Raw genomic sequence first — 20,613 nt, 5'->3', positions numbered from 1 at the left:
TACTTTTCTTAAAAAAAACATAAGATTTTATATAATTAATTTGACTCTTTTACTATAATATAATTTTAAAATTATTCTATTTTAATAAAAAAAGTATTTTTTAATGCAAATTTATCAATATATTATCACTCTTTCTCCATATATATCACCAATCATCCCACGTGATTTCAAGGTGACTTTTTTTTTTCTTCTATGTTCTTCTCCCCTTCTCTTTTCTCTTACTCCATGATATCTGTGATCAGTCAAATGAAGGCACAATTGTAACAAAGGAAAAAAAAAAAACTCTAGTTTATTCATGTTCCTTCTTTTTTTTTTCATTTACTATTCTTTTAGTTTATCATTATGTTACCGTGTAATCTATATAAATGACTATTTGTTACAATAATAAATAAGAAAAATCAATCATCTTTAAAAAAAACAAACTACGATGATGCAGGTTTATCAAAATAAAACTTCAAAAAAGTTCTGGAGAATTTTTTTTAAAGTTTTTCGATTTTAGAAGACTATAAATTTTATATTTTAGAAAAACATTTTGAAGTGTATTTAAATTATTTTTAAAATGTCAATGTGTAATGTTTATTTTATAATGAAGTCTTTAAAGATAATTAATTCAAAATAATTTTAATTATTTTAAAGAAAGTCTTTTAAAATATATTTTTATAAAAATGTAAGAATTTAAAAAAAATTATGGTTATCATTTTACTGTAATGGAAAGACGTTGAAAGAAATTAGGAAGGTGCATGAAGCAACTGTCCAAAAGTGAATAGAAAAAAGGTTTCTTATTAGGCCCTACGAAGGCACAAAAATGGGCATATGTATTCTACACCACAATATTTTCAAGTTGCACCTCATCAAATTTAAAATTCTAATTTTACTAAAATAAAATATCAATTGTGAGCATTTAATTTTGAGATGTGCATTCTAGGACATTTTTTTATTGTATTTTTTGAGAGTTAAAAGTTAATTTTTTTGTATTCTAAAACAGATATTTCTATTTTAGATTATAATTTAAAATGTATTACTATATAATTAATGCATTTTAGAATGTGCACTTTATAATTTATTTTTAGATTTGGAAATATATTTTAAAGGAAAATTCTTCTAAAACATCCATAGTTTTTCCTACTACTCGTATTTTTAGAAATAACAAAATTGCTTATTTCAAATCTTACTGCAAATTTTATAATATAGAATACAAATTTGATTTTATTTGGGATTTTACTATCTCAAATAATTTTTTTGATTTATATAATAAATTATAAAACTTGGAATACATTTCATTCAAAATTCTAAAATTTATAATACATTAAATTCATTAATTTATATTTTAGATTATACAATCCGTAATATAATTTTTTTTATCCTTAGATGGGGAAGGTGAATGGCTGTAACAACAGTGATACTGGACATGGGAGGTCTTATGGTAGTGACATTAGAGGTGGGAAATATTGCGACGGTGGTGTTGGAGGTGGGAAGCTACTGCAACGGTGAAAGTTGAAGTGGAGATTGTTATGACTAAAAAATGAAAGATGGGTGTTTAGGGTGTAGGTGTTAAAGTAAAAAAAAAAAGTTAAAAATATTATTTTGCTTTTTTTTTGGACATGCAGAAAAAATTGTCCCATTTATACATTTCAGATTGTGTATTATTAAATGTATTAATATATTTCAGATCCTACGTTTCAAAATATATTTTAAAATAAAAAAATACACTGTAGGATGTACAATCCTTAATATTTTTTAAAAGATTCATAAAATTTATATTCCATAATCTGCTATTTATAATACAAAATTGTATTTTCCATAGTGTAATATGGAATACAAATTTCAAAAGGGTAAAATTAAAATTTAAAAAATTTATGAGAGTGCAACTTGAAAAATATGGGGGTACAGAATACAACTGCCTAGATCTGGTGGCTGGAGCGTAGGTTCACGGACCGGCATGATGGAAGTTCATGGTCCCAATAGGCCCGTACTAGGACCACAGACCTACGGTCCACTTGTGGCCCAATATTGTGTACGGATAAGAAGTCAATCAAACGAGGAAGAGTGCTGGAAAATAATACAATCCCTAGGATATCACTTCAACACGATTTTTTATTAATTAAAATTATAAAATTAAAATATACTTATTAAATATAGTGTGTGTTCAACAACTTTTGCGATTTTAATAAATTTTAATTAATAAAAGAGAGTATACTAAAAAACTATTTTTAAGTCATTTTAGTTATTTGACTTAATCTTAATTGCAGTCATCTTTGACAAAATAAAATGAACACACAATCTGCACCAATGTCTCAGTTCAAGTTTTTTTTTTTGTCAAAATCCAATGGCTAAATACTGGCTTATAAAAGATGTTGAGGTTGAATTCCTCAACAAATTTTGTTTTCACCTGCATTAAACTTCAGATTTTGATCATACTTCTTGGTCATTGTTTCATTTTGTAAATACTCTAAACACGAGTATTCATAATTAGTTGTTTTTAGATAGAGATTTTAAATCTATTTATGCAAATAAAATTAATAATAATTTAATTTTTTTTGTAGTTAGCATGAAACACACATTTTTATTATTTGGTTTCCAAAAACATTATATGCTCATTTATCAAATTATCCAGTGTCATGATTTCAATAAGCTAAATTAATTAATAATTTATATTTATATATTATAATCTGTATCCCACATAACTATAATTATTTTAAATAATGAAATATAAGAGACTATGATCAATCATAATAAAAAAATAATAATTATTAAATTATACATAATAATTATTGTATGTAATATTATATTGTATACTCAATTATATATAATTAATTTATAATTATAAAATCAATCTCATGATTAGCTCTTATCTAATTAGATTGAAATTACTAGTATAATATATATATATATATATATATATATAAATAAATAAATAAATAAATAAATAAATAAAAATTTATTAAATTTTTTTACCATCTTCTTACGTGTACAATTTTCTTATAAATTATGATTGTGTAGATCAAATTCCTATAAGTTGTTTAATGTTTACATATAACTTTATTTTTCAGTTCTTTTAAATACTTTTGAGAAAATTCCATATATTATATTTAGCTTATGTTAGTTTTTTCTCCTAGGAATATTAACACGGATTAAAAAAAATTAAAAATTAAAAAATATCAATAAGATTAAATAAAGTATATATAAAATCCATATGAATCAAATTTATATTTTCTTAACCTAGAAGGCTCAAAGTGAATCTGAATTTTCTGTTGGAATCAGTTTAAATTGATGTAATAAGTATTATATGTATTTGGTCTTTAAGACTAAGAAGGTCCTTGAAAGAAGCGCACAAAAAGGGCTTGAAGAGGTGGCCTTTAATTAGTGCATGATTGAAGGCAATTACTTACGTAAAACAATCATTTCATCGCCCTATAAACTGTTACGTATCAAAAAGATTGGCTCGAGGAGACCACGTAGTTACGTTCTTTTTCATCGTAAGAAAAAGGAAACTGAAATGCAGCACAATGTCCCTCACCTTGTACCCAACCACATCACCCTTTCCTCGTTTTTGACCAAACTGAGAACCTCAAAAAGCGACAACAACAACAAAAGATGCACTCATTAATTATTTTATTTGCGCCTTTCATTTATATCTTTTGCAGATATATGAATTGCTCTTCATACTGATTTTCTTGTATAGTCTACCATTTTTCACACACCCTTTTGCACATTGATTCCTTCTTTTATCTAAAAGAGTTATTGTTGACTCATTAAAGTTAAGTCTTAGCTTAAATGCCGGAAGCATCTCATCATTAATGGCATCGCAAAAGATAATGCGATAAGAATTTGCATTATAAAATTGGATATGTAGGATAAAAAGAAAATTTTGTTCGGTTTTGAAAAACAATAGTTAAAAAAAATGATTCTGTTTTTCTCCTATATCAAACACACTAAAGTAGTTACTTTCTTACAAAATACATCAAAAGTGACGTGGTATACTGAAAAAAATATAAAGAATATAAGTCTTTTTTACTTTGATCTGGCAGTAGAAGTTAAATCGCGAGTGTGAGTGCCGCTACAGCAACATGTGATTATAAGAATGTGTATTGTTTTATTTCAACTGTAACCGGTCAATAACCAATACTGTGTCTGGCCCAGAGCAGAAATTCTTGAATTGATTGGAAATACTTGGACCACAGATTAACAGTTGAATTCTTTCCACTCAGAACTGTGAAAAAATATATAAATAAATTTTCTTCCTCGCTAACTTGCATGGTAAAAATGAGAAAACCGACAAAAACAATTTCACGTTGAAGATAACTGTATTCTTGGTGTTTTAACACGTTTGAGATATGGAGCATTGTTGTAAAACATCCTAGGTATATAGTGAGATGATTTATAGTTTTTAAAAAATGCCTAATTACTTTACAGAGAATATTATAATTTGATAATGTATGCGCTTTTACATGAAGTTAGTTGCTTATTCTGTTATGTTTGTGAATGTGAATAGCCTTAACTGTGAGGTAGATAGAGAGGGATACTGGGAGAGGGGAAGTTGGAATGGACTTAAGGAGTTTTTGGCGGGACCAACGTGTCGGTCACATTCCACGTGTCTATAATATGATGAAAGGCACGTGAATTGCAACGAAACAAAGTAAATGTACGTACCCTACTTCGGTAATCCCTTTGAAAGGGAATTAATATCTGCAGCGGAGCAATATGCAAAACAAATAAATGGTGCAATGAACTCGCGTTGAGTCGATCATGTGATAGAATGAATTTAATGTTTGATATCTAGAGTTAATAAAAAGATTTAATTTTTTTTCATAAAAGGAAAGTGTGTTAATCATGGAGATTGACTAAAATTGTAATCAATTTAAAAATAAATTTAAAAATATACTTCAAAACAAGATGATGACAAAGAGGAGAAAGAGGAGAACACTATATCTTATATAAGAGAAAAAAGATAACCTAACAAGAACAACACAAGAACTAAAAACTATTATTTTTGACTGTATGTTTTAATAAGAACACTGGTTAGAATAACTACCATAACCACCATTCTGTGATCTTACATAAGTAGCATTATACCTGGCTTGGGTAAAGAATAAACGCTTTCTACTCCTATAGTCTCTTTAATTTGAAGTCATCAGCTTCAATCACGATAAATTTATAAAACCAGTCAACTTAGCCAAATGGTACTGTACATGATTTAAAGCTTTCACATGTTCATCTCATTATCTCATCTTTCTTCGTCCATCACTATCCTCCATATATACGTGCTTGAATGAAACAGTCATCAGAAAAGAAATTAGAATCTTGAAGATCAGTTTTCTGATTCTTTTTTAATAAAAAGGCAGAATAAAATGTAGATGCGTAACATTAAATTAAATTAGAGCAAAACAAAGTCTGTAAGTTAACGTTTAGAAAAATGTCATTTATTTGTTTGGTTAAGCTCCTTTAGTTGTTTTTACTTTTAACTTTATTTTTCTGAGTTCTCCCATGCCGTAGATGGCGCGCTACCTCTTTCTTATAAACAGCAACAATGCCCATTAAGATAGTCCCAGGGAGTTTCCAATGTTAGAAACCTATAGTATGCGTTACTCTTTTGCTTCCAGTCACAAACTCTGCTAATTTTATTGTAACCAACACCAGTAAAGTGGCCAGAATTCTGCGATATCCCACCAGCACGCACCGTTTCCAGTTTCCACGCTTCACTAAAATGGTAACATCTGACCTCTCTAATCATCATCATCACCACAACCACAATAGCATCAATTCTCCTATGGCGAAGCCCAATTCCCGAAACAAAACCTCCTCTATATTCCTCTCCGACGGTTGCCTCTTCCTTGGAGGAGCATTCTCCGCTCTTATTCTCGTCTGGGGTTTCTCCTCCTTCACCACCTTCCCGAACGACACTCTCAACCTCGAAACCCTTTCCCAAAACGACGCCGCATCACCCCGCACTCCCGACTTAACCTTCGACCCTCCAGACAAAACCTTCTTCGACGACCCGCAAATGGGGTACACCATTGACAAGAAAGTCCGGAACTGGGACGAGAAGCGTGAGGAGTGGCTCAAACTCCATCCTTCGTTCTCTGCCGGAGCAAAAGAAAGGGTTTTGATGATCACCGGGTCGCAGCCGGAGCCTTGCCGGAACCCTATCGGCGACCACCTTCTCCTGCGGTTTTTTAAGAACAAGGTGGACTACTGTCGGCTACACGGGTACGATATCTTGTACAACAACGCACTCTTAGACCCCAAGATGTTCGCGTATTGGGCCAAGTACCCTGTTGTGCGGGCCGCAATGATGGCCCACCCGGAGGCCGAGTGGATCTGGTGGGTTGACTCGGACGCGTTGTTCACCGACATGGAGTTCAAGCTCCCTCTGGAGCGTTACAAGGGGCACAACCTTGTCGTTCACGGGTGGCCCCACCTGATTCACGAGAAAAGAAGCTGGACGGGCCTGAACGCCGGCGTCTTCTTGATCCGAAATTGTCAGTGGTCGTTGGACTTCATGGACTCGTGGGCCAGCATGGGCCCGCAGACGCCCAATTACGAGAAATGGGGAAAGACGCTGCGGTCGACTTTCAAGGACAAGTTCTTCCCGGAGTCGGACGATCAGACGGGCCTGGCGTATCTGATCGCAATCGAGAAGGAGAAATGGGCGGACAAGATTTACCTGGAGAGCGACTACTACTTCGAAGGTTACTGGAAGGAGATAGTGGGAACGCTCCAGAACATCAGCGACAAATACAAGAAGATGGAAGAAGGGGTGCACAGGTTAAGGAGGCGGCACGCCGAGAAGGTGAGCGAGAGCTACGGTGGCATTAGGGAGGAGGATTTGAAGGATGCCGGGTTCGGGTGGCGGAGACCTTTCATCACGCACTTCACCGGATGCCAACCCTGCAGCGGAAAGTATAATGCCATGTATTCTGCAGACGATTGCTGGAACGGAATGCACAAGGCTCTCAATTTCGCCGATAATCAGGTCTTGCGCAATTACGGTTTCCTCCGCCCCGATCTACTCCTTAACTCCGTTTCCACTCTCCCTTTTGATTATCCCCATCCATGACATCATCATCATCATCATCATCATTACGACGATGATCATGACCCCAGGTAATTTTTTAATTAATCCACTAATATTCCTCACCATGTCAACTAATATTCCCTGTGCTGTTACTCTGAACCATTAGTTTCTTTATAATTATAATATTTTATTCCAGTTTAAGTGATAATTCAAATGAAAGGGATCATTTCATTCTTCCCAAATCCCTAAAATCTATTACTTTACTCGGTGCTTTGTTTGTCCCATATTCTTTGGTAATTTTGTCTCCATCACTTTTTATTTTATTTTATTTTGACTAAACAAATGCTCTTTTTTTATTACTATTATCTTGATGCTTGTCATGAAAATTACAACCCAACTATTGGGGTTCTAAATGAATCCATAAACCCACGCTGAAATATCCTCTCAAACCACCGTTGAAACGTGGAAAGCATCCGAGCGAAATCCTCTGTAGTCAACAAGTTTTACATTTTACAGCTTGACTATTCTTCGTATAGTTTTAAACTTTTTCTTAACTATCCTGCAAGTGAAGTATTAATTTTAATACATTGTTATCAATTATTGAAACCAACATAACAGGAGCATCTTGTGAGTATATGAAACTTAGATATGGAACAATTATTATTAGCAGAGTATTATTTTGTAATGAAAAATGGTATTTCATTTTATCTGAACAACATCAGTCGTTGTAGAGATAAAATAGTAGTTTTAGTTAAACAATAACATTAACTGTGACGTATTTTGTAATAGAAATCAACAGTTTTTGCGAAGATACTAGAATTTTGAAATTATAAAAAAATATGATGAAAAATATATTTTGAAACAAAGTAGGTTTAGCGGTAATTGGAATACTGAACCCAGGATTTTCGTAATTGCATTAAAAAAGCGTATTAGCGAGCTGTTCGTGTGGCTATGATGTAAACATTCACCGTTACAGTGTAGGCAAAACAGTAGTGAAAGGTGAATGAAGACAAATTGGAAGAGGTGAACAAATGAAGGAACTTGTGTTTGCGCACACTGACAAGATTTTGATATTATATGGAATGGGGCAATCGAATGAAATGATACCTTGTATCATTGCAACATGCGGGTAGGGTGCCAGTTACATTGTTGATTGTCGCTCAACCACCATGATCTTCAATTATTTAAATCCAAGGAAGTCAATCTACAGTAGCCAACCATGTTTTTTTCCTGCAGTATTGGTTCTGACAATCATGGCATTGGCTAAATGGCCAATTTTACTAATTGTTTGCATAAGTCTGCGCATGCACTGATACAGTTGATAAGCTGATTTTGAAGAACCCTTTCTTTATTTTGAATTTTGAAGCGTTTAAAGTGTGCAAGGTAATTCCAAAAAATGGAAAACCTTACCTTGTTTGTTGTTTGTTGTGGAAACATTTTATCGTGGATCTAATAAATGCTAATTTTGGATCTGCAGTGTGAAGGACCCAGTGAGCTTGGATGCATTTTACTTCGGACCACTAATTAAGATGGATAGATGATCAGCATGAGCATGTGCCTGCGTACAGAGCTTTCTTTCATCGACCTGTATTATTATCGGGGTTGTGGGGTCACACTCACCACATATACCATATAGTACCATACCCACCCATGTCCAATATATTAGTTACTATGGTAACGGATACCGCCACTGAGGTTTACCTCACAGTTTCCCTGTTTTTGTTTCCCTTTCTTTTCCCCTCCCCTTTCCTCACCAGGCTAGTGGCTTGAAATGTTACATATATACAAGTATAGCAAAATAACAGTATTAAGCTTTGTGACGTTGTTATGGCAGATGTTTTAGTGTACCCAATATCAACATGACCCAATAAACGTATGGACTGTGACGTGCATTTTTGGAATATGAGTTTCTTTCTCCGTTAGCAAACCTCTAAACCCATTTCTAAATACACTTTCAGTTATTGGATGGACATCAACAACAATGGAAAAGAAGATCGGAATAGGTGAGAGAATGAAAAATTGAGAGGAATTGCGAAACTTGTAACTGCTAGACGTAAAATCATGCATAAAATAGATTACCATCTTAAACCAGGAGGTCAAGCATGTCACCGAGAACATGCAGGTTAATAAAGGAACCAACATTACAGGACTTTTCCATTTTCACCCCATGGATGCAAGAACTGTAAACCCCATCAAATGCGTCTACCACTTACTCCTCTCGTCATCTATGATCTATTTTATACATTCCCTACATAAATTGAGGGGGTAATAAATGAAATTATGAAGTAAACCACAATCAATCACAGAGTGATGCTGATAACCAAGGAATTTTTTTAGTTACAACGAGATAAATCGTTTTAAGACAGCCATCCAATCGAAAACTACTTCAAAAAATTAACCACTATATTACGGGCTTAACTGTAGTCTAAAAAATGACATCTCTAAGTTATGATTGTTTCCAGCATATACTTATAAACGAGCTTCTTTGAGGTCCTCAGCGGAACTTTGATTTGTGTTCTCCGCACTAGAGGCATTTCCCTTTTGTTTGGCAAGCCTTTTTGCCATCCTCCGCTGCTTCAGTTTCACTGATTTACCACAATCCGCCTCATCACCTAAACCAAGGTGTGCTGCATAAAAGTCAGAGACAACATACATAACGCGATCAGTAACATAACAAGACATTGATAAAAGAATAGCATTTGATCGAACAGGTGGAGCATCACGTGCAACATGGGTGGAGGTCAGAGGCAACAGCGGTCCAATAAGATTTCCGCGATGAACGGCTTCTTCCTTTAGCTTCTTCTTCCGAATTTTCTTTCGCTGAGCCCTGCTGAGCTTCTCCGCGTCCGAGTCACACTCTTCGTTGACGCTGGTCGAGGAATTGTCGTAACCATCATCCAAATTCCCTACATTTTCAACAACGTTTCTTTCAATTCTTACGATTGTTAAAGCATGGTGCCTGCTGTCCAAAATCGTACCTGAAATAGCGTCAGAAGCAGAGTCGTCGATCAAGGGTTCCGCAGGTTCCAACTCTCGTTCGCGCTAGACGACGACAAAAGTATATTGTTAACCTTTGAATTGAAAGAAAATAATGAGAGGCAGAAAGATATACCTGAGGAGAGGAGGGATAGAGCATATTAACGATGGCTTCATTGAACCTGCGTTTTCTGTCATCAGGGTTCATCAAACCAACGTCAAAATTTGAAATTTAATTGCACGCTCGAGAAGATGGATCTGCTATACAGTGTCGAGGGAGGGGTTCCTTTCAAATTAAGGTTAAGTCTTTCACAGTATTTTAGGGTCTATTTTTCTTTAGTACCAAAGTTTTTTAAAATGTTCTTAAAAAATTACGTTGTTAGTATCCAGTACACCAGAGACAACCTAAACACGGACATTAATACGATACGGATACACATACAAAGATACGTATAATTTAATGTAAAACACGGATCTATATATTATATAATTATGAATTATATAAATTGATAATAAAAAATTATATGTATTCTAGATTATTTATTGAAAAAAAATATGTTTTTTAGAACTGGTTCAAAATGATTTGTCTTTTATTTTTATAATTATAATAAAAAATTATACAATAAGTTTGAGTTTTTAGAAAATTAATATTTTTGTTTTTAAAATTATGTTAGAACTGTACTCAAATTGTCAAAAATTTAATAAATATTTATTGAATTTGACACTTCACGAATATGTGTTCTACAAGTGTTATACGTGTGTTGGTGTCCGAGTATCTGACACCATTAACACGCCATTTAATAGAAAAAGTCTGAGCTTCATAGTTAGTAACTTTTTTAACCTATATTTTTCAACAGAATATTATCATCGATGGGGATGGAATGCAGAAACTCTCACAAGGCTTGAAATTTTTTAGTCATATTCATAATGACGTTTCTAAAAATCAATGATACGTACTACATACATTGTAAGATTGTAAAAATGTTTTCTACGAAACATGATTAGTGATATATGAATAAATTATTTATAATAAGAAATTATTAAAAAATCATAAATAAATATAACAATATAAATCACTCTTCTTTAGACTGTAATTTTAAGGATACAGTCATATACAAGTATGGAGATGAAGGGTAAGTTTATTTTGTCTTTTTTAAATAAGTTCTTTAAAAATAGGTTGACACAGACAGTGATCCACCAATCAAAAGTTGGCTAAAATCCTTGACTTGTTTCACTTAAAGGATGAATTGACAAACTGACAGGGAAAAAATGTTATAAAATTAATTTAAATAGAAAAGTTTAAATAAAAAATCTAAAATATATTAATAAGCAAGTCTAAATATTAAATTTTCACAATAAAGAATTAGTTTATAAAATAAATTAACAATTATATATTTTTTAAGAAGACTAAATCTTAAAAAAAATATAATAGAAATCTTAACCTTCGTTTTACACATGTCTTAATCTTAAACAGATAATATGATTTTTATTTTTTATTATTTCAAATGTGGTGGCCTAGTCCAACCTTATCATCTCTAGCAAGAAGGTGGTAAGCAGAAAAAATAGAGTCCAGGCTGCTTCTTCCTGCACCTCTATACCTTCTTCTCTCACCTCCATAGATTTTCATATTTCCAAAACTATTCCTCTGTAATATTCTGGATTACATAATTTGGAAGTCATTTTTTAAATTTGTAATTAGCTTCCGGATTATATAATCCAGAAGTCTTTTTTTCAAATGCATGATTACTTTATGGATTACATAATTTGGAAGTCTTTTTCAACTTCCGGATTATGTAATCCGGAAGTCTTTTTCCAAATGCGTTTCCGGATTACATAATCCAGAAGTTATTCTATGGGGGTAGCACAAGAAGGATAAAAATGTATGTTCAGGTTGTGTATGGAGGGGCCAGAAGAAGATATGGAGGTGAAGGAAGAAACAGTCTAGAGTCCAATGTAAGAAGCCCAGCTGAGCAACTAAGAAATGTAGCTACACAAGACCCATAAATTGCTAAATTTGAAGGCCCTCTAGGTCTTAAACTTCGATTTGTTAAGGTTTTGCTTTCAGTACCCCAATCAATTCTAACCTTCACCTTATTATTCTAGTGAAAGGTTAAAACATTCCCTTTAGTTGTTAAATAAGGTGGATGTTTTAATTCTCTATAGCATAGCAGTTGTTAAAAATAATAATAATAAAAAAAAATAAAATAAGGTGGATGCAGGTCAGAATATATTTCGAATTTATTATTTTATAATAAAATTCTTGATTTTCGTAACATTTTTATGGATTAAGTTTCTTTTAACAACTTTCAATAACAACCGTTTTTTTAATGTTTTTGGATTTATTTTTCAGATGTTTATAGATTTTGTTTCCCATAATCTATTTTTAGGATTATTATTTAAAAGTCAATATTCTGAATTTTATAATTTAAATATTATTACAACTTTCGAATTTTATAATTCGAAATACAAAATTATTATTTTTTTCATAATTTGAAAGTTATTTTAAAATTTTAAAATTCATAATACAAAGATTTCTAAATATATAATTAGAAAATCATTTTTAATTCAAAAAATATATTTCGAATTATAATTCAGAAGTCGATTTTATCTTCGAATTCTAATTGGAAAAATATTTGTACTTTCAAATTCAAATTTTAGAATTTGAAATATGGTGAAAGATATAAGGACTTAAACTTAATTTTTATTTTATTAAGGATAAATATAACTTTTTCACCAAAATATTGTGGTGGAGGAAGAACTATGGAGATGGAGAAAGAAATTTGCTAAAAGTATCATGTACGTTTTATCATTAATATAAGGATTTATTCATCTTCATTTGGGGAAATTGACCACAAAGAATATTTCCGACCCCCTTTTCAACTACATGATAACTTGTTAGATTTTACATCATAACCTTCCAATCTCATTTCACTCCCTTAGTCAAATTGTTGAAACATAAAAGATATATTTATTGCTGTTTTTATTTTCTAATTAACGGAACTATTGTTACTTTTAAGTTATAATATAATGATTAAAAATTATTGAAATCTATTAACTAACTTTATTGAATATAATTAAGTTATTTTAATTAAAACAATGAATTCTTTAATGTTTAAAACAATAAATGGTTTGGATAAGTTAAAACTCATTATCTCCATTTACAAAAGAAAAAGTTAAAAGTCAAAAAGCATGATGTCTGCGCGAATGGCGGATTTGAAAAAAAATTGGTGTAATGACTTGATGTTATTTTGTTGACTCGTCAGAAGAGGACGACAAGATTATGAGCTAAGGAGTGAAGAATAACATAAGATTCAGCACATAAACATTGACTCACATCATTCATATTCATCAAACATGATATGCCATCATCTAATAGTGAAACCTTTGATGCAAAATATAAAATGTTAGATTATTATTCACACATTTTTTGGATTAAGGAAAAAAAAGGGAAATGAAACGGCAATAAAAAGAAAGTTTATGAAAGTTGTAGTTGATTTGATGTGATGAATGTGATTATTGAAAGTTTAATTGATAAAATATAAAATTCTAATTTTATGATTAAAATTAATTTAAAATAAAGTACGATTAGTTATTTATTCATTTAACTATTAAAATATTATTTTTTTGGATTCATTAGAAAAAAAATAATGTAAATTATATCTTGTGGATACATATAAAATTAAATAAAATTTGAATAATAATAAATAAAATATAGTCAACATTGTATTTTTTTTTAAATTTAATAAAATAAATAAAAAATTTAGTATAAATATTAAATATATAATGAATGATGATAAGTTATTTATATCTACTATCCAGATTTGGTTATATCTGTATTATTTGTAAATTTTACCGACAAAAAATTATGAATTATCTAACACTATTAATACATATAAAAATGTATAAAAGAAATTCATAAAATTAAATTATTATTATTTTATTTTATAATTTTATTTTATTATTTTAAGATTTTATTATTATTATTATATTGTTTTTTATTATTATTGTTATTATTTTAAGATTTTATTATTATTATTATTTATAATTTTATAATAGTAATAATAATAATTTTATAAATTTATTTTAATTATTATTATTATAACTTAATTATTATTATTATTATTATTATTATTATATAAATTTATATATATTATTATATTTTATTATTATTTATTTGAAATTATTATTAACACATTATTTTACATTATTATATTATGTAATTATAATTGTTGTGTTATTTTATATGTATAGCATATAATATAACTGATTATCTGTTATATAATCGATTATTTTCTTAACACGTTTGAGTTTATAAATTTAATAATTATTTTCACACAACACCAACACCATACTAGCTAAAGTTTTGTCATTCCATACTCAATTAAAGTTGAAACCACTAATGGAAGCATGTGAAAACTAACATGAATGGCACTAATGGAGAAAAGTAGAGTGTATCAACAAAAAAAACGAGGCACAGTACAATGATGATTAAATCTGTAAAAGCTCTTCAACTTTTCTCTTTTATATATATATATATATGCAAGGATGATTACAGTGAATCTTCCTACAAATCCGTATTCTATGTTCACCTTAAATCAGCAGAAACAAAAAATATTTTTTTATTCTTAAAATAATATTATTTTTGTAAATATTAATATTTTTAAACATGTCTAATACTAAAGTGAGTAACGAAACTTAACATAATTATATCATAACCTTTATTCTTAACATAATATCATTTTAATAAATATTTATATTGTCAAACATGCAGGCCTAATAGCATGAATTGAATTACATTTGACTCAAGTAAAAGAATATGTTAATTCAACTTGAACTTAATTAATGAATTTGGACTTTCTTATGAAATTCACCCTTACCGCACAACTTTAAAATTATGTTTTAATGTTTAATGGAATGTAGAACAAAATAAAACGAGAAAATAAAATAAAACACTATAAAATTTTCAAAGTTCTTTTTGATAATTATTTTTTTCACAAGTAAATCATTTTAAATATTAAGAGCCAACAACTCACATCAGTTGAAATTTAGAGTATACGATCGATTGGAAAAATCTAAAATAATAAAAAAGACTATTGTAGACTTATGTTTGTGGCATATATGTAAAGTTAAACGAAATGGTTGAAAAGGTATTATATAGTTTTCTTATCTTACCTAGATATACGATTATAATCTTACCTAGGTATTATAATGTATAATTGAAAACAAATTTTACCTAAGTTAGTTTTGATTAAATTAAATTTAAATTTCAAGTGAACATTCATACTTACTTAATCACTTGGTTAAGTTCGTGTTCAGTGGAGATCTTTCCTAGGTGTCACCATATATTTGCTAAAATCAAAATCATAAGTAAAGTGTCACCTCTAAAATGGATAAATCTAAAATCTACTCACATCATCAACCAAATATTTGTAATAACTTAGAGAGGTACAACCATTTTGTCAGCATTAGAATCGAAGAAATTGGTTAGGACAGAGATAGGTTGAGCTTAGTGTATGACATACGACATATTTGACTTAACTTTAACAAAAAGTTCAAAAACTCTAGGTTGAAAGAAACAACTAATAAATATGGTAATGTATATTCCTTAACTTGTATTATGCAATATTACAAAATTAAATGTTTAAGAAATTTTATTTATTATATTGCCACAACATATGAAACGAAACAACTCACTCTTTAAACAAAACTTATTACAATTATGACACTTATCATGAGTGTAACACTTTAACTTGGAAATAGGAAGCTATGATTAAAAATATAATAAAATTAAGATTACATTGAAAAATTCATATAAAAATAAATAAATTATAAATATCTCATTGACAGTAACAAAAGGAGTAAAATTCCATGTTTACTCTTCCAATAAAATCACACAAAAAAAATGTAGCATTATAATTTTTTTTTATCAACAATAAAAAATAAATAAATGGGAATCACTTTAGGGATGGTTCAACCCTTTTACAAGAACACATAATCCAACTCCTAACTTGACACTCAAAACAACAAAAGACCAACCAAACCAAGCGCTAACTAGCTTTACTGAATCAGCTGTATACAAGCCAAAGGATCCATAACCCAACAGGGGTAGGAAAAATAAACTACGCGGGACTTTGCAGAAATCCAATACCACACCTTTACTTGCGGCCGGGACAAAAACTTATAACACATCTGCCACTCCTCCATTAAAAACGACCGAGTTCCTATGTTTTCAAAATTCACTCACAATTCCAACCCAAATTACCCCCCAAACATCATTAACCGAAACAGAGCATTATAATCTCTTAATTCATTCCCTTAACTAAACAATCCGTTTGTTTGAACATTTCTACCTTACACGTTGAAATAGTTTTGAATAATGATATATTGACATCATTTTCTTCCACGGAGGTAGAATGATTGTTTTTACTATTAGAGTATAAAACAAATTGTTCAATATTTTATAAAGTAATTTTTTAAATAAGTCATTTGAATAGTTTTTTTTTTAAATATTTATAGCAAAGCTAAATGAAAGTATCTTTTCATTCTACGAATAGTTTGCTTTCAGTTGACAAAAGAGTGACACCGAGTTATGAGAATAGAATCTAAAAACTATTATTTTTCCGGTCGCATAAATTTAATCTAGTAAAACTTTGAAGATGATAGTTATTTTAACACAAACAAATAACAAAAAAAATCACATGATTCACACATATGATTTGAGAAGCATTATTTTTTTAAAAGAATAAATTACATGATTCAAAACAGAACGTGGAAAGAAGACAACCTTGGAGGGTATATTTTATACATAAAATAATAATATAATTAAGATGGTGATCCATCCAACTAAATTATTTTGACCATAGAATGGGATGAGTTAGCATATGCATTAATGATGATATATTCCGCCGACGGTGAAGACAAAAACCATGTCTGAATCCTGAGCTGCCCCATCTTCAAGTCGTTGTCTTTTATTGACATTCCATGCAACAGCGCACGCTCCTTCATCATTCTTACCCTCATCTATAAATACTAGTCCAAAACAAGCAAACCAACAACGTACTCTCTTAGCCACCACCCACACACCTTAATTCAATTTTAATCATCCACAAAGAAAATCAAACCAACCAAGCTAGTGATCTAAGTTATGGAAGCTTATTCAAGCTCTTACCCTGCGTCCAAGTCTCATTCTCTGCTTCATTCTGTGAGGAAGGCACAAGCAAAACCGTGGAAGAAGGCGCCGGTGGCACCACCGGCACCGACGCCGATCAGAGTCTACAAGGTGGATGCTATCAACTTCCGCGACCTTGTTCAGCGGCTTACGGGTGCACCCGAGTTCATCCCTCAGCTTCATCATCAACTTTTCCAAAGCACTCCCCCAAAGACAATGTTGTCAAGCAGAGACAACGTCGTTGCACCATCCTCAACTGTGTCCTCCACTAACTGGGGGCACCAACCTCAAACATTGGAACTGAATTTATCACCATCCACTTCCTATAACTGGTGCTCTGTCCCTCGTACCTTGGAACCGGGTCGGGTTCTCTAGTTATGTTATAACTGTTTTTGTTTTCTTTTCCTTAATTTAAACTATCTCCTTTAGCTATATATGTTCAATCATTTCGTCTGGTGCATATAGCTTTTGTCCACACTTTGTTTCTTTTGGACTTCAGCTATCAAGATCTGGGATCCAGCAGATGCTAGTTACACCTTTTTTTTTCATGATCTACTCTTATGTATAGATGAAATTATTAAAATATAAATTGAATAAAAGTAGAAATGGTTGATATATCACTAATTACAGGAAATATGCAGATTCATGTCACTGGTGTTAAACTGAATTGAAAAGAATAATGGGTCTAAAATCAAGATGGAAGAGAGAATATAATTCATTACAGTTAGTTTTTAATTGATCGAATTCAAGTGTGTTTTGATACACACATACTATATATGAAGTAAAATCGATGAATATTTAACGAATGCAATAAATGCACGTGGCACAGATAAAACACACTAAAAATAAGAAAAAAATGCAAAAGAATGTATTATAGAAAAACTGTTTGCGGATAAGTTACGAATTCAACGTAATCATATATTCTGCTCATTACATATAGATAAACAAAGCACGTGTTGTTCATTGTTAATGTTTTCAAACTTGACGGGCCACATCCAGCCCAATCGAAATCAAAGATTTCTCTAATCCCTCTCTCAAAATATATGATTATTAGTAACATTAAAAAAAAGTACTAAATTAAAAAATATTATTAATATAATTTAGTAACATTTTATCCAATATAACAAATACTCAAGGTTTCTACATACTTTTAGTAACATTTATACTTGTCATTAAAGATATTTATACAAAAGTCACTAAATATTTTTAATAACATTTATTTAATAAAAAATAACATTTTAAAAATATTACTAAATTTTTTAATGAAAAATAATAATATATAAGTATTATTATAATTTTTTTTTCTAATATAGAAGTGACATTTTAAAAATATTACAAAATATTTTTAGTAATATTGTTTTAAAAAAAATAACATTATAAAAATGTTATTAATCATTTATAGTAACTTTTTTAATAAAGAGGTGACATTTTAAAAATATTACTAAATATCTTTAGTAATATTTTTTAATAAAAAATAACATTATAAAAATCTTACCAAAAATCTTTAGTAATTATTTTAATAAATAAATAACATTTTAAAAATGTTACTAAATTTTTTTAATAATATTTTTAAAAAAATAGAGTAACATTGTAAAAATGTTAAAAATATTTAGCAACTTTTTTAATATAGAAATGATATTTAAAAAATGTTACTAAATCTTTTTAATAATATTTTTAATAAAAAGTAACATTATAAAAATATTACTAAAAATATTTAATAATTTATTTATAAGAAAATTATACTGCTTATTTAGATTTGGATTATAACATATGGATTTAATAATTTATTTATATTTAGATGCTTTTATTCTATAAGTAAGTTAGTAATACAAATCTGTAAATACAAACGTTAATACAAACGTTAATAGTATTAAAATCTGTCATGACAAAACCTTCCCTAGCAGCAACAACATTTACAATTAGTTGGATTGGTTACACAAATCAAATGTGATAATATTTTTTCATAATAAAATATATTGACAACTTATTGATGCCTAAATCCTCCACTGGTTTTAGCTGTGATGTAGTACTGTTGGCAAGTGTGTGACTATTAGTCTTAGCTGATTGTACATCATGATTATGTTTTCCTTCATATGTTGTTATTACAACTTTAGATCATGAAGCCCTTTCAACGTGCTTCCGAACATTGCAACCTGGGTTGTCCACCTGTAAAAGCTCCTCTATATCATAAAACCAAGCATCACCTTCTTTTCCAAGACAACCCAAATAAGGTAACAAAACAAAATATGGGAATGGAAGTTGTGAGGGGCAATGTTAGGAGAGATGGGAGATATAAAAAAACCAACAATGAACTTCACATCATGTCTAAGTCAAATGCCTTAAAAAATTGTCTGTTCTTATTAGACTCTGTCACCCATTTGTTAATAGACAAAGATAAGAAATCATCTCTTCTTTCAACCTATCTGAATTCTCAGTTGAAGTTAGGGTGCCTTTTGTGGTCTTCTGTTGATGGTTGTGCTATCCTTTATAAATAATTGTAGTTACGTGATCCTGAAGAGATAACTCAAGCCTTTTCTTGACAGGGCAATTTGGATGTGTGCATTTGTAGTAACTTCGAGAGAAGTCACTACCCTTTACAGGTTTTTGCCCATACTTCCTCTCCAGTTGTAGCCATCATCATTAGGCTTGATGGTTTAGGAGAGTGCAATTTCTATTGAGAGTGAGAAAAACCAAAGGATTTTGTCACCCCAGAAGTTGGCATTGATGGTGGTAGAGGTATCAACTGCCGTGCAGTGGTGGAAATAGTTGTACGAACCTGTGTCAATGAGGTAGCATATTCATTTGGGGGTGAAAGCAATTCATAGACAACTTTCGCAAACATTATGCTAGGCATTCTCATTTTGTATGACGTCGTAGATAAAAACCAATGTTTACAGCAAACAAGTCCACATACTAGCAACCAGAAAGCACAGTCTTCTCTTGTCTATCCATATAGCATTTTACATATGAATAAACCACTGCAAATCCACTAGGCCATTGTCAATGAATCAGGTTCAGAAAAAAAAAGGAAGCTTACATATATAAGTCTTAAAAATGAATATCAATCTCTATAGTATAAACTATTTTAGGTTTTATTCAAGGCAGAAGGGGAAACGAGATAAAGTTTGCATATTAGCATAGAGCAAATACTCAAGCATTATATCATGCAATGTAGTTATAATTTAAACTTCAACTTACTATCAATAACATAAAAACAGATTATAAGCATATAAAGATCTTTATATATAGCTTTAATTAGATGTTTCAATAACATTTCTACTCAGTTTTGAACAACAGTAGTTTTCTCCCACAGCAAACGCTCGCGTATTCCTCTTCAAGTCATGAAAAATTTCCTTAGCATGGTTAAATATTTTTAATGTTATTTTCAGAGTGAAAACACACTTCTAGGAATTAATCACCTTAGAGTCAGCACACTCCGTAATCATGAACACCA

At 30.5% G+C, this 20,613-nt stretch overlaps 3 protein-coding genes across 6 annotated transcripts; 2 read left to right on the top strand and 1 right to left on the bottom strand.

Moving 5' to 3' along the window:
• The first annotated feature begins 5,185 nt into the window (after positions 1–5,185).
• On the top strand, positions 5,186–8,916 carry LOC137810019 (galactomannan galactosyltransferase 1). 3 transcript variants are annotated; one of them, XR_016518317.1, is made up of 4 exons: positions 5,548–7,104; positions 7,992–8,144; positions 8,252–8,398; positions 8,493–8,916. XR_016518317.1 is itself a non-coding variant. In XM_068611126.1 (2 exons), the coding sequence occupies exon 1, from the start codon at positions 5,705–5,707 to the stop codon at positions 7,055–7,057; it is 1,353 nt and encodes a 450-aa protein (XP_068467227.1). In that variant the 5' UTR covers positions 5,186–5,704; the 3' UTR covers positions 7,058–7,104; positions 8,493–8,916. The 3 variants fall into 3 exon arrangements, 1 of the variants encoding a protein (XP_068467227.1); XR_016518316.1 differs by having other exon boundaries at positions 5,542–7,104; positions 7,992–8,398; XM_068611126.1 differs by lacking the exons at positions 7,992–8,144; positions 8,252–8,398 and having other exon boundaries at positions 5,186–7,104.
• Positions 8,917–9,323: 407 nt separating this feature from the next.
• LOC137810021 (uncharacterized) lies at positions 9,324–10,318 on the bottom strand. Of its 2 annotated transcripts, XM_068611128.2 has the most exons (4): positions 10,128–10,318; positions 9,994–10,057; positions 9,739–9,921; positions 9,324–9,642 (listed from the first exon to the last, which is right to left on the bottom strand). In XM_068611128.2, exons 1-4 carry the CDS (start codon positions 10,197–10,199, stop codon positions 9,485–9,487), a joined length of 477 nt encoding a protein of 158 aa, XP_068467229.1. In that variant the 5' UTR covers positions 10,200–10,318; the 3' UTR covers positions 9,324–9,484. The 2 variants fall into 2 exon arrangements, with proteins under 2 accessions (XP_068467229.1, XP_068467228.1); XM_068611127.2 differs by having other exon boundaries at positions 9,324–9,921.
• A 6,712-nt stretch (positions 10,319–17,030) lies between these two features.
• LOC150028927 (VQ motif-containing protein) lies at positions 17,031–17,783 on the top strand. The gene has a single exon (XM_090298022.1). The coding sequence runs from the start codon at positions 17,136–17,138 to the stop codon at positions 17,532–17,534; it is 399 nt and encodes a 132-aa protein (XP_090154148.1). The 5' UTR covers positions 17,031–17,135; the 3' UTR covers positions 17,535–17,783.
• The last annotated feature ends 2,830 nt before the right edge of the window (positions 17,784–20,613 follow it).

This window comes from Phaseolus vulgaris, chromosome 2 (genome assembly GCF_051622355.1).
Source record: "Phaseolus vulgaris cultivar YP4 chromosome 2, ASM5162235v1, whole genome shotgun sequence".
NCBI classification, from domain to species: domain Eukaryota; kingdom Viridiplantae; phylum Streptophyta; class Magnoliopsida; order Fabales; family Fabaceae; genus Phaseolus; species Phaseolus vulgaris.
Note: the sequence above shows the minus strand (reverse complement) of the source record. Positions and strands in the feature narration are given on the sequence as shown.

What these genes read in the sequence shown, in the direction of transcription:
- LOC137810019 (XM_068611126.1), top strand. Translation starts at nt 5,705, where the DNA reads ATGGTAACATCTGACCTCTCTAATCATCATCATCACCACAACCACAAT.
- LOC137810021 (XM_068611127.2), bottom strand. Translation starts at nt 10,199, where the DNA reads ATGAACCCTGATGACAGAAAACGCAGGTTCAATGAAGCCATCGTTAAT. An exon ending in TCTATCCCTCCTCTCCTCAG is followed by an intron (nt 10,058 to 10,127) that starts GTATATCTTTCT and finishes GTCGTCGTCTAG; the next exon opens with CGCGAACGAGAGTTGGAACC. An exon ending in TGCTTCTGACGCTATTTCAG is followed by an intron (nt 9,922 to 9,993) that starts GTACGATTTTGG and finishes TTGAAAATGTAG; the next exon opens with GGAATTTGGATGATGGTTAC.
- LOC150028927 (XM_090298022.1), top strand. Translation starts at nt 17,136, where the DNA reads ATGGAAGCTTATTCAAGCTCTTACCCTGCGTCCAAGTCTCATTCTCTG.